Below are 13,148 nucleotides of genomic sequence, written 5' to 3'. Positions count from 1 at the left end.
GCATGGTGAAGAGAGAACCATTGGGGAAACCAGGCTGAGCAGAAAGAAAGGGCAGCAGGACAGTTAATTATAACCCAGCTCCTTGGGATACCCAATCTATCAATGTGGGAAGTGACCATGAATTCCCAGGTTGTGTTTGCAGCAAGTAGTAAGGAGTAGATGGCACTGATCAAACCCTAGGGAATGCAACAAGCTGAGAAAAAAAGAGGAGACAGGAGCTGTCTGGAGAGGGAAGCACCCTGGCATGGAGTTGTATGTATAGTAAAAGTTTGGAGTTGTTCTGAACACAGACCACTCCCACGATCCACTGGATTCCCACAGTGTCCTGGGGTCGAGACCGTCCCAGCAACCTCACTGTGCTGGATGCTCTTTGATTGCTCCGGGAAAGGGAATGCACTCAGATTGGACAATGTCTTCTTAGGCTGAATTATGTCTTCTTAGGCTGTTTATTTTTCTTTTGCATGGGACTCACTTGGGCCTCAAGTTGCACCAGGGCAGGTTCTTCACCTAAAGGGCATTGGCAGAGGCTGCCCTGGGAATTGGTGGAGTCACCACCCCCAGGAGGTGTTTGTGAAAGATGCGTAGATGAGGTTCTTAGAGACATTGTTTAGAGGTGGGCCTGGCAGTGCTGGGTTAACGGTTGGACTTCATGATCCTAAAGGTCTTTTCCAACCAAAATGATCATATGATTTCTGGAAAATTTTACTTTTTTCTTTACCTTATATATAAATAATGTACTAAAACCTGTGCTTGGAAAGGTTAGTGAGAAAGGAGCAATGAAACCCCTGCACTCTCACATGGATGAATATGGAAAAAAAATCAAACCGGTAAAATTCTCCCACTTGAAGTTTTAAATGAGAATATATTTATCTTTTGCATTGAAAACTGTTTGGGCTCAGGAGAAAAAAGTCTGATGCCCACAGCATGGTGTCATCCTTGTGTTTGCACACAGAGAAGTCCCACGAGGCCAAATGCTGGCCACCAGCAAGGTAGCGTGCAGTAAATCCAATCGGTCATCCAGGAGAGTGGAATCCTGGCCAGAGCCATACCAGTTGCTACAATGACATCCCACTTCGCTTCTTTGAGTCCTTCCGTGCAATGGGACTGAAGGACAAGATCTCCTTGTAAATATGCTCTTGAAAAATAGAAAGAAAACTAAATGTGAATATCACTAGCATGCGGGATTTTAGAGGACACAAATTAAGGTTGACCATTATATGTGTGGAGAGGAAGGAGGTATTCAGTAGAGACGATATGACAGGTACAAGCTGGAAGAGAAAGACAAAGCAGAGAGGAAAAAAAAAGAAAAAGTCTGGCTGAAGAGATGGAGAGACCTTTGCTGAATATATGAAAGCAAGAGAGCAAGGAAAGGGAGATGCACACAATCATTGAGAGGCAATTACAGCCTTACTCAGAATGTGCACAGGGAGCAGAGAGAGGCAGGAAAGTCCCATGCTAGACAGGAACTTCAAAGAAGATAAAACTTCTTACTTCTCCACTCATCTATAGAAAGCTTTTCATGTTCCAGAGAATCATCGTAGGACTGTTGTGCTTCTGTCTCCTCCTCAACATCTCTGAACTGGTCGAAATAGGGGTGAGCCAACGCCTCTGTCGCTGTGAGGCGCTTTTCCACATCAAGCTGCAACATCTTGTCAAGCAGGTCCACTGCTGTAGGAGAAGACAGGAATGGGGTTAAGCTGGGTACGACGGAGAACGGGCACAAGAAAGAGAAGGACGAAAATCGCAGCTGTGGCAGTCGGCCTGGCTCCTTTCCAGCTGTGAAAACTTGTGAGAAATGCTGGAGATTACCTACCCTGAGGATTGGCTTTGGGGAAAAGCACAGACAAATCCTTCTTGGGGATTTTAGGAAGGGACTTGATGTAACTCTTGGCCTGAAACAGAAGGGAAAGCACAGACATTTACTGCACATGCACAAGTGCCAGGGGGATGGGAAATACAGCTCTTGCATCTCATGACTCAGGTGAGCTGAGGCAAACAAACAGCAAATCATCCCAGATGTCACATTTCAGTGATCAGTTTGCAAGGAGATACAGAAATATTCCTGATTTAAGGGTCAAACTGGAGAAAGGAGGAGGTTGGTGGCTTGCTGGGGTGTCAGGCACCTCACACAGGAGTCCTTGCAATCCACACGCAATGCCAAATCCATCAGATGTGGCAGTACCCCACTTCTTTGCCAAGGGGGAAGAGGCTGCTGTGGCTTCTCTACTGCTGTAGAAACAACACCTCTCCCATCTCAAAGAGGCAGCCAAGTTAACCTCTCCCCACCACACCTCCGCCAGCGAGACCTGAAGCCACAGTGAACCTTCTTACCGCTCTGTCCTCCAGCTTCTCCATGAAGTCTTCTCCTGGATGCCCTGTTACTTTCAGGATCTGAGTCAGTTGATCTAGGTCTGTCAGGCCGTGTTAAAGATCACCCATTTAGGAGTGAGCCCTGGGCACCCCCACCTGCTCAGCCTGCAGGCTGGGTGCAGGAGAGCCTGAGGAGCCGAGCGAGCTACAAGTAGGTTATGATACAAACCCAACAGAACTGCACAAGTGGAGACTCATGAAACTGACAAAGAGCTCCAAGGCTCTTCTCCAAGGATGCCATTTTCATTAACAGATAATTTTGCTGGCACAATGCTGCCAGGGTACGTGCCCTCAGGTTTGGGCATGGAGCTGTGGCTGCACAAGGCTAAACTGCTGACGTGGAACGCGCGTGGCCCACACAGAGGTGTATTTCCAAGGGTGGCTTGGTCCCTTCCTACCATCTGTGTTTTCCTCACCAAAAAGACCCACAGGTCCCTGTGATTACCTCCTGGTAAACTAGACGGACACCTGTTTCTCTCAGTAGCTTATTTCATAAAAGCTCTTTTACACATGCCAAGAATTATTACCCCCCTACCCAGGGAAAGGGTTCAGCTTCAAAGGATACAATCTTTTCCTTTAAAAAGTGTTTTCCCAGTCAGCATCTCTGCCATGATGCAGCCAATAGACCAGATATCCACTATTCAGAGAGAAAAAGGAGAGAGAAAAAAAAATTAAAAAAAGGACAGTAAAAGGAAGTAACAATCTCCGGGGCTCTCACCTGCTTTTTCAGTCTGCAGCAGGCAGTGATTTAAATTTCACTCCCCCTTCCCACCTTCCCATGTTGTTTCAAGGCTGTAAAAACCTCTGCTTTCATCATTTCCCCAAGGCACTAGCTTTGGGAGTCATGCAACAGCTTTGGGACTTGCTCCACCCCAGGGGACACTGATGATAAACTACAAAAACATCTGGACAATTACATGAGATTTGACCCAGGCATGACAGCAGGATCCCTTGGCTTGTCACTGGACATTCATACCGCTGAAGCAACCCAGCTCACCTGTCTGGTTGTAGTGCATCCAGTTCAGAATTACTTCTGGGGCTCTGTACCAGCGTGTAACCACGTAGCCAGTCATTTCAGCATCAGCATGTCTGGCCAAGCCAAAATCCAAGATCTGCAGTTCACCAAAAGAAAAGGGAGAAGGAAGGGAAGGAAAGAAAAGAGAAATCCTACGAGCAAGTAAGAATCTACTTCTAAGAGAAAACAAAGCGGATCTAGTCAGATAATAAGGAAGCTCCAGCTGCACACCACAGGCACCCACAGGATGGTCCAAAGAACTAGCAAGTTCTTAATTTTCTTAATTCCACCATAAATCGCAAGCCGGCTTCAAAACCAGTTGTTGTGCAAAGACCTTGCAGAAATAATCAGTGCTGCGTGCTACCTGAAAGGTCACTTCCTTTCTCGAAGCTTTATTTAAGTAAGTTATTCTATAATCCAGAGGTGAAGGCATGCTCCCAGGCCACCATGACTCACCATTTCCTGTTAAAACACCCTGCAGCTGATAGGGGTGGCCTCTCCCTCAATACTGGAGATGAGCATGGCTTGACCCAACCTTTACAGGCAACGGAGCCATTCCCTGTAACATACATTGCAGAAAACGTGTGCTAGAGCACTGCACCAGCGAGCTGCAAGGAAACCCTTCAGTGCAATGCTGAAAATTACGTTGTCTGGAATCACAACCATCATGTCAATGAGAACCAAAGAGTAACTGTAGTTATCCTTCAGGGATCATTCACCTAATGCAAGTATTGCTCAGCAGTAGGAAGTCATTATGAACTGCTGTGCCACAGGAATTATGGTGACAGGATGTTTATTCCAAGTCTTGAGCCCTGATTCAGCAAGTTACATCAGCAGGTGATTATTTCCCACTGCCTGCAACCTCCGAGTAATGAAATGCCTTGAATCAGGTCTCAGAAGGCAAGAGGAAACATGACAGTGCCTAAACGCCGGTATTCCTGCTGGCAGAGCAGTTCCTCCGCAATCTAATATGCTACACACTACATCGCGGTGGTATTCCACTTACCTTTAGCTGACAGTCTTCGTTCACAGCCAAGTTGCCTGGCTTCAGGTCCTACAACAGACAAGAGCAGAATAATAAGGAAGTTTTGATTTGCAACACATCAACATGAGCCTCAGCCAAACCTCCGCTTGCCTTTGATGGAGTCCCATAACATCCCAAGTCCAGTATCAATACAGCAAAGACACCATGTCTGCTACATTGTACAGCTTTAGATTACTATTTTTTTTTTCTGAAAAGGTTTTAATTCAAAAAATAATCATAAAATGCATCAGAAAATACAGCATTACCTCAAAGTTACGCACAAATGAGCAAATCCAAACACATACAGGGTGGAAGAGGGAGAAGAGGGAGGAGGAGACCTTAGAGCAGACAAGGCTGTTAGTGAAATGATGTTTAGGAATTCGTTAACTTCACAACCAAGCTGTGTTTCTCCTAAACAGACAAAAATCAGAATCATAGCACATATGAACTTACCCTGTGGATGATGCCAGCTGAATGAATATACTGCAATAAAAAGAAGAGCCACAACGTGAGCACCAGCAGACAAGACTTTCTGTTCTCCAGCAGAGAAACAAGAGCTACAAACACAAACTTGCTGAGAACACAATGCTGCCGCCTGCAGCAGGTCCCAGGCCCCCAGGGCAGCAGTTTGAAAAGAAATCTTTGCGTTGAACTTCTGACAGTGTTTACAATGATATTGCCAAGTCTAAAGAGGAGGCATAGAGCAGAAGAGGAGGTATGGAGTAATATTTCCTTAGAGCAAGTAAACTAATAGTGTAAATTATATAAGCCATCGGGAATCCAGATAGGAACATGAAAACTTTGTTGGTTTGGGTGTTCAACTATGTGGAAAAGAAAAATCTCATAATTAAAACACAAAATTGGAAATCAGATTTGAGTTGCAAAAAGCTACTGTGGCTTTTATCACACCAGTTAAACGTTCTGTGTGTTCTTCCCCCCTTTATTTAAACTCAAGATAACAGTGATCTGGGGAAAGGTGTTATTAAGGTGAATTCATTAACGCCTTTAAGCCACTGCTCTGAATTAAGGTGACAAATGTTACAGAGAGCAGCATTAAGACATAGTCTCTGCATCCCAGGGTTTGCAGGGATTGCTTTCTGCTCTCTCAAAGCCAGTGAAAACAGCATATTCCTTCCTTATTTTACTGAATAGAAAATCATTCCCTCTGTTTTCTCCTTAGAAAGCCTCTGTTCCGAATCCAGTAGAAGGTCCTGTTGCTGCCAGCCTCTTCCTTTCTATGCAGAGTTCTGCTAAGGGTGTGGGCAAGTCACAAAAAAACCATCCCAGGATCTGTGACTGACAATTGCTTCAATACCCAATTGACAGATACGAACGAGCAGTCATTTTGACTGATGCATGCTGGAACAAGAGTAGTTCAACAGCAAGTATCTGTTCTCAAGGGATGCCATAAACCCCCCAAATCTTCCTATACAGCATTGGAAGGGGGGTTTGTTACAGCCAACCCAGAGGTGATGTGTAGGGGAGACATGAGGAGTCACTAAACTCCCCCAGACCCACCTACCTTCAGCCCTTTAAGCATTTGGTAGACCAGGTACTGGATCTTTTCATCACTGAATTCATGTCCCATGATCTTTTGTAAATCTGTCCGCATGTATGGCATCACCAGGTAGCTAAAAGGCAGTAAGACAAGGCCCTTGAGTCTATAAGAAAAACACAGGGCACCAGGCTAGCCTTGTTCTCACTTTGGGTTTTTTGGCTGTGTAACTAACTTACTGTAACTAAGATGAGGTTTTGTGACGATGTTCCTAGCATAGCCACAATGATGCTGAGATTTCAGCCTGCTCTGAAAATTGTCCTCTCTCCTCCCCTCGAATCAGATACCCGATGTCAAGGAAGAACAAGGATCTTCTGAACCTCAGTGATCCTGAATCAGTTTACTGTAGACTTCAAGCGATGTTCAGTTCTGGATGGCCTTACCCCATCGGGGAGCTGAAACATCTTGCACAGCTTTAAAGAGTCTTGCAAAACTGCTGCCTTGGCTACTAAATTTGTCTTTGTAACGTTCTGCAGCCGTGCGCCGGAAGACAACATCTAGCTTCCTTCAGTCTTTGGGTTGCCTGCTGAGACTGCTAATTAGTCAATGGTCTTCCAGCAGGAACTGCTCTGCAAGTCTTCAAACACTTTTCCTGCAGGCCGCTAAATCCCCAGGCATCAGCCAGAAAACCCAAACCCTGCTTGTGCCCAAGGATGGGGAGGGAAAATGACTCATTCAACCCGACCATCAACACCAAGGGAAACACCAAAAAAAAAAAAAAAAAAACCAAACCAGCCAGAACCAAGATGAAAAGAAAGCCGGATCTTTAACATTCTCAGTTTAATTAACCCAGGGCCTGATGAATACCTTTCCTATTCTGACTGCAGCTGCTTAGCTCACCAATCACACAGGCCATGTGTTAGCATGGATCACACTACACATGACACACCATAGAATGTACTGCCTCTTCGTTACATGCATTGGTCTATATGTACTGTGTTCTCCTGGCTGTGAGCAGGGCACAGGAACATGTTATGCATTCTGGGTGTTTTAGCCCTTGCAACTGACTTGTGCTTTTGATTCTCCTTGTTACCTGGGGATGTCCAGCTTTAGTCTGGCCCCTTTTCAAGTCAGCCTGTTGGAGTGCACCTCAACCTGATCTGTTATCCTGCTGCTAAGTCACCAGTGTTTTGGGCAAAGGCTCAGTCTAGGCAGAGCAAACGTGAATTCCAAACTTACAAGTCCTGGAATCCCTGGTAGGAGGCAGCGGAGGTGAAGACATCAAGCAGTCCAATGACCTTATGGAGAAGAAATGTCCAAATTTAAACCTGGAAAGCACTGGGTGTGCACAGAGGACTTGGGTAGCAGCTCTCCATTAGCACCACACATGTGGGTGAGCATCAAGAACTCCATCTGAGGAATCCGATTCCTCCTCACTATGCTTCACAGCTGCTTTTCATCTTACTAATACACAGGAATACCCATTACACATCTGCTTCAGCCTGGTGCCAACTGGGCACAGCAGACAACAGTTAAACCATGAGACTGCCCGCACATGCCAAATGTCAGGACCTCTCAATTAAAATAAAGGTGATGCCACCAGAAAGGACTTGCTCCTGGGTGGCAAGAAAACCCCCTTGTTTCATCAGGAATGGAGAGAAAGGAGTACTTACATTTTCATGCTGCATGTGCTTCAATAGCATCAGCTCCCTGTATGCTCTCTTGGCAAAGATCTCTGACTGGAACGGGCGACAGAGCTTCTTGATAGCCACTTTCTCCCCTGTCTTCTTGTCTATGGCTGAACTGTGGCAGACAAGTAAAACCCAGTTCTGACATTGGTGGTATGTTTTGACAAATTTTACCTAGAGAAGAGCTAATTCTGGAGCTCACAGAAGAACACCTAAGAAATGCCCTTTGAGAAACCCCATGGAGCTTTGCACACATAGACGTTACCCTGTCTGAGTTTGGGCAGCAGCCCACAGCCCATGGTCTTTGGAGGACCAGGTGGGATACCAAGCAAAGTATTAGTGACTCATTTTTATGCCCCTTAACCTGCAGAAATGAGCTGGAGCTTAACAGAGCCATGAGAAGAGGGAAACACAAATGGTTAAAGGTCAGGATTCGTTCTAACTCTGCCTGGTCCTCTAACTCATGGACATAAGGCAATTTCTGCTTTACCATCTGCTTGGAGAATGTTGACTTTTAAGGTACATCAGCTACCTTTGCTGTATTCTGGAGCCAAGACAGCGGATGTCATGCACTGACAATACAGGCTGCTGGAATTAATTGCCCTGCATTTGGGATCTTTGATGCTCTATGTGTGCTTCTGTGTAAAGGATAGTCTTTTATAAAGCTAAGGAAAACATGGTACAACAGCCATTGCTGGAGTTCTGACATTATTCCCTCGGGTCACGTTTGCTGTTTGCAGCTGGATGGGGCGATCCCACGACACTTTCTCTAATTCTGGAGCCTCTTTGATCAGATGGCAAAGGACACCCCAGGTTTCACCAGGTAAGAAGTGGGGAGGGAGGTCCTCAGGCAGAGATAGGTGTAATTAGAGATTCTGGGTGGTGTCAGTGTACCCCATTACAGATTGGTGCCTCAGACCTTCCTTGACCCCTCTGAGAGGCAAACAGATGAAGAAAGGGCTTTCCTTGCCAAATCTCACTGTGGGTTTCCAGAGCAGTTCTCACTGCTTTGTAAACCCTTATCTCTTGGGGAAACGGAAGGGCTTTAAATCACACATTCAGTCCCACGGCTTCAGTTGCACAGAGTACCCGAGCCCACAGGAATGCCAGCGCCAGCACTTTGCACACATCCTCCAGCCTCGCACAGACACGTCTGCTTCCTTCTCAGAAGGGACACGTGCTTCAGCCCCACCAGTCGCAGCACGCCCAGCTCCGGCCACCGCTCCTGCCTGGAGGCTCTGCGGACATAGGCAGGTTACTGTGACCTCCAGAGCCATCACTTAAAGACTCCATAAACAGTGAAATGCCATCTATAATGGTGCATTTTGCTGAGTTTAGGGCTGATTACAGTAGAAGACGGGGGAATATCCCACTCTGTGTGGCTTTCCCTTCAGTTTAGTGCTGAGGGTATCAGTTCCTTGCTGCAAATTTTGGAAGCCTCTTGCACAGCTTTATCCGATTGTCAGCCACAAGTGATCAGATTTAGGTGCACACTCCTGCAGTCTGGGCTATTAACAGCTCTCAACAGTCTCCCCAGTACCATCAGGCAACCTCCCTGCTCTTGGCCACTGCTCTGAATGAAGGTGATGAGAGCAGACACATCCTTTGAGAGGTGTGATGGTGATTTCATCAATGCATTCAGCCAGGAAAAGCAAAGGAGGGGCTGGAACTGCCGCACGAGGCGTCTTTGGTGCTGCAGATGACATGGGGTATCTTAGGAGGGCAGGGAAGAGGTCTCAGTTTCAGGACTTCAGTAGGTGTCAGCAGAGGGGACAGCACAGGGTGAAGTTCTTCGAGGAGCCAGGGAAGACAGAGGAAGGGACTAGAACCACGTAATCAAACAGCTTCTGCTGAATTCAAGGCAGATTTGCTAATCTGAGGGTGCATGTTCCTACGGGCCTTCTCAGCTCCTGGCCGGCAGAGCATCAAACCTCACCACTCAACCAAGAGTTGGGGTGATGGAGCTTCTGCCTACCCAGCACAGACAGCGCTGCTTTGTCCCCCACCCAAAGGCACAGCTGAGAGTTAATTCAGCTGGGAGAGCCCACCACATTTTTCCCAGCACAGCTTTAATGAATGGCTGAAGTTGAGGATGACACCAGGCAGGCAGAGGTCAGCAACACCAGCATCAGAGGGGTCAGAAAACTCGTTTTCCACAGTTACATCCAGCTGGAAGCCAAATGCCTACAGATTTTGGCAGAATTAATGAGGGAAGAAACCCGCCTTCACTGTTTTGCCTGAGTTAGTTTCTCAGTTGCTTAAGGAGGTTTAAAAGCCGGCAGCTTTGAATGCTGCCGCGATAGGAAAGCTTCCTAGCAATTCCCAGCAGAGGACAGCAAATCCTATCTCTATACACTTCCACCTCCTCTTTGTGCAGGAATCAGCACCAAACCTCCCTGCTGAGCACCGTCCATGTGACACCTCCACTCCCTGGCACCCTGGGGCTCTTAACACTCATCCCTCCCCCCAGGATCTCCAGAGTGACTGAAAATTTCCCTGGGACCAGTGAAATACTTGTTTTGTTGGTTGGTTGTTTCTGGCAGTCAAGGAGATTTTTGAAGGACTTATCTCCTGGTTTTTGGCCTGGTTTGGTTGGTTGGCTGGTTTGGTTTGGTTTTGGTCTTCCTGCTTTGCACTATGGAAAAACCCAGAAAACACTGTACAGATATAAAGAATGTCTTTAACCTTGACTGATTTTGCAGGACTTATTTAAGCGTCTCAGAAGCTTAAATGCACCTGGACAGTAAAGTGGGGAAAGAAATCTCTGGGTGACTCCTTGCAAATCGGCAGCCAGGGGACAAGGACAGAGCCTGGGTCCCAGGATTTCAGGATCCATGCCAGGACATTCAGAGAGACTTTGCCCAACACCTACAAAAGGGAACATGCCTTATTTTTTTATTTATCTCTGCATGTTATGAAACAAGAGCTCCGTTCAGATCCTATCAATGGACTGCTTCATATTTAACCTATCGAAAAGTCACCTATCTCCTCCAGCTCGTCAGTGTAAACCAAACAAGATCTGACTTCTGTGTACTCTCACTACAGCCACCTTTGATGAACTGACTAATTACAGCAGCTCATGCTGCTCTCTTGCAGTTTGAGGATTATAATTAGCTGGGAAGGAAGTCACAGTCTGTTACTGATCCTGGTTTACAATAATGTCTATTTGATGATTTCAAGCTGGAAGCAGTATCAAGGCAGGGTCCTATCAGCCCAGCATCAGCTGCCTTAGACAAAGCAGCAAGGACACTCCACCCCTCTTCCAATACCCACCTCTGTTATCATTTACAAATCCCCTGCCAGACAGAAATCCTCCCTTAACACAAGCTCGAGACCAAGGCAGCTCAAAAGCTGCCTGACCCCCACCCTCACAGTGATACCCCAAGCTGCCGCGCTGCACATGGCAGCCCTGTGCCCACCTGGTCCTTGAGCTGCTGCCCAAGGACACCTGCCAAGGTTGCTCAGGGGCAAACTTTCCCCTCTCTGCCCACCCGGGGTGACCAAAGGAAGAAACATCTCAGTTTCTTCAAGCAACCAAGCCTGCAACCCACTGCCCACACCAGAGTGGGAGGCAAAACTCCATCACACATGCAAATGGCTTTTCCTAATGGAGGGGTGCCAACAGGCACCTCCTCATTTGCCCCCCGGCACAATACGTTAAACACCCCCAACTCGCCCCTTGCTGCTGCCTGCTGTGCAGGTAGGACCCCACTCACCACACTGAGCCGTAGGCTCCGGACCCCACGGGGTGGAGGGACGTGTATCTCCTGGGCAGCTCCCAGAGGGTTTTGTTCACCTCCTGTCTGTAAAAGCCTCTTCTCCTTGCGATGTTCATCGCCCAGCAGGGGCAGGACAGCTGCCCCCCCAGAGTACTGGAGTATGGGAGGGCTCCTGGGGTGAGAGCAGGACTGCGAGGCCTCCTGCACTGCTAAAAAAAACGTCTCTAGTGAGTTTCCTTCTTGGTTTTCAGCTGTTGCGAACTTGAAGGGACATGTCTTTGAGCCCTCCTCCCTCCGCCTCCACATCCGTGGAGGTGAGGCATCAGGTTTCCTGACACGCCTCAGTCTTGTACAGGTGCCTCTGGACTCTGGTACAGGTGCAGAGCACCCCGCCCCGTGGCAGGGACACCTCTGGGAACCCCACTGTCACCCACAGCTCTTTTGCTCCTGCTTCCACCAGGCCAGCAGCTCAGAAATGTCCTGGTGGGGCTCAGAGGGGGCCTCCTGAAATCCCTGCTCTGAGCAAGTGGATGAGTAAGGACTTGTCGAGCCGGGGAATCTGGGGGACAAGCCACAGCACCTCGTCAGACAAGCTGGGACATTCTTCTGTCCAGCTGATGGAAGACAGCTCCAGGCTCATGACGAAGGACACAACAGTGCTAAATCCACCAAAGAGCAAGGAAGCGATGGTGATTTTCTCCCAAGCCTGGTTTCTCAGCAGAACGGGAACGTGGTAAAAGCAGGATGAGGTTGTCCACCTTAGTACACATGACTGCAGCAAGGAAGCTGAGGAGCAGATGTGATTTGGGACCATCCCGAGAACTGTTCGTGCCCAAGGCTTTGCTGGTTCTGGTTTAATTTCCTCCAGCAGGTCTAACCCCTTCTTGGGTATTCTTGAGCAGCACAAAACCCAAGTTCTCTGCTGTGCCTACTGATACCACACCAGACCAGCACACCCAGCCAGCAAGAAGGTCTGTCCCCAGTAAGCAGCAAACGCCTGAGCATTTTACTCCAATTTTAGGAGGCTCAGGTGGGGCTCCCACAGGAGGTGGGTGCATCCTCCATATTTCCCAAAGGAAGTGACTAAGCTGTGCCTTACCAGGCCAGCCCAGCTGCGTTCACTGTGCTCAGAGCCCACCAGCCCTCAGCCACAGCCTAATCCACAAGGATGTCCCTGCCCCAAGCACGTCTGTGCAGCAAGATCAGAGCCCAGTTACCTGATAAATAGGAATTACTGGAAAAGCACCATCAGGGTTTTAGGAAAGACTCATTTTATGTGCTCACAGGCAACTGCTGCAACACATATTGGCGTTGGCCCTTACGATCTTCAAACAGGCACAGTGAGGTCTGCTGTTTCATAATAAAACACAAACGATGGACAAGGTGCTGTGGCAAATTTTTAAACCTTGCTTATGTAAATACCTGCAAATAAGTCCTGGCTGGAGCAGCAGCACAGTAAGGAAATAAACTGGCAACTGGCTTGGTTTTATAAATACACCTGTGAGCAAGAGGTGTTACAGCAAAAACTCCTGGTACATAAGCAAACATGTAACACATTTGTCATTTTATGAGCACAACTCTTGCTCAACTATGCATGCACATGCAGGTAATCAGCACATAATTAAGGAGTTTCAAATATCTAGGGCATGTCTTGGCTGTAGAAAGATGAATTAATTCAAGTGACCGATTCAAATCGAATAGGAACCCTTAAGTAATTTGATTTTTTAGATGTAGATAATTTTTTGCTCCCAAGTCAATTCTCACTGATTTTAGGGGGGTCTTTTTTTTTTTTTGTTTTGTTTTGTTTTTTTTTTTTTTGTTTTTTTTTGCTAAGCAG

At 47.3% G+C, this 13,148-nt stretch overlaps 1 protein-coding gene across 4 annotated transcripts; it reads right to left on the bottom strand.

The window, feature by feature from the left end:
* Positions 1–842: 842 nt before the first annotated feature.
* On the bottom strand, positions 843–13,117 carry MAPK13 (mitogen-activated protein kinase 13). Of its 4 annotated transcripts, XM_065038527.1 has the most exons (13): positions 11,309–13,117; positions 10,329–10,460; positions 7,578–7,707; positions 7,144–7,202; positions 5,932–6,070; positions 4,863–4,892; positions 4,392–4,439; positions 3,368–3,482; positions 2,936–3,007; positions 2,332–2,411; positions 1,814–1,892; positions 1,492–1,668; positions 843–1,135 (listed from the first exon to the last, which is right to left on the bottom strand). In XM_065038527.1, exons 3-13 carry the CDS (start codon positions 7,605–7,607, stop codon positions 1,056–1,058), a joined length of 909 nt encoding a protein of 302 aa, XP_064894599.1. In that variant the 5' UTR covers positions 7,608–7,707; positions 10,329–10,460; positions 11,309–13,117; the 3' UTR covers positions 843–1,055. The 4 variants fall into 4 exon arrangements, with proteins under 4 accessions (XP_064894599.1, XP_064894597.1, XP_064894598.1 ...); XM_065038525.1 differs by lacking the exon at positions 10,329–10,460; XM_065038526.1 differs by lacking the exon at positions 10,329–10,460 and having other exon boundaries at positions 1,492–1,665.
* Between the last annotated feature and the right edge of the window lie 31 nt (positions 13,118–13,148).

Source organism: Columba livia, chromosome 22 (assembly GCF_036013475.1).
Source record: "Columba livia isolate bColLiv1 breed racing homer chromosome 22, bColLiv1.pat.W.v2, whole genome shotgun sequence".
Classification (NCBI taxonomy): domain Eukaryota; kingdom Metazoa; phylum Chordata; class Aves; order Columbiformes; family Columbidae; genus Columba; species Columba livia.
This window is presented reverse-complemented; position numbering and strand designations above follow the sequence as displayed.

Bases quoted from the DNA above. Each gene is read 5' to 3' on its own strand.
- MAPK13 (XM_065038525.1), bottom strand. From the start codon at position 11,427: ATGAACATCGCAAGGAGAAGAGGCTTTTACAGACAGGAGGTGAACAAA. The intron at 3,008-3,367 runs GTGAGCTGGGTT...CTCTCTGAATAG, and splicing joins GATGCACTACAACCAGACAG to TGGATATCTGGTCTATTGGC. The intron at 2,412-2,935 runs GTATCCTTTGAA...ACGGCCTGACAG, and splicing joins ACTTTTTAAAGGAAAAGATT to ACCTAGATCAACTGACTCAG.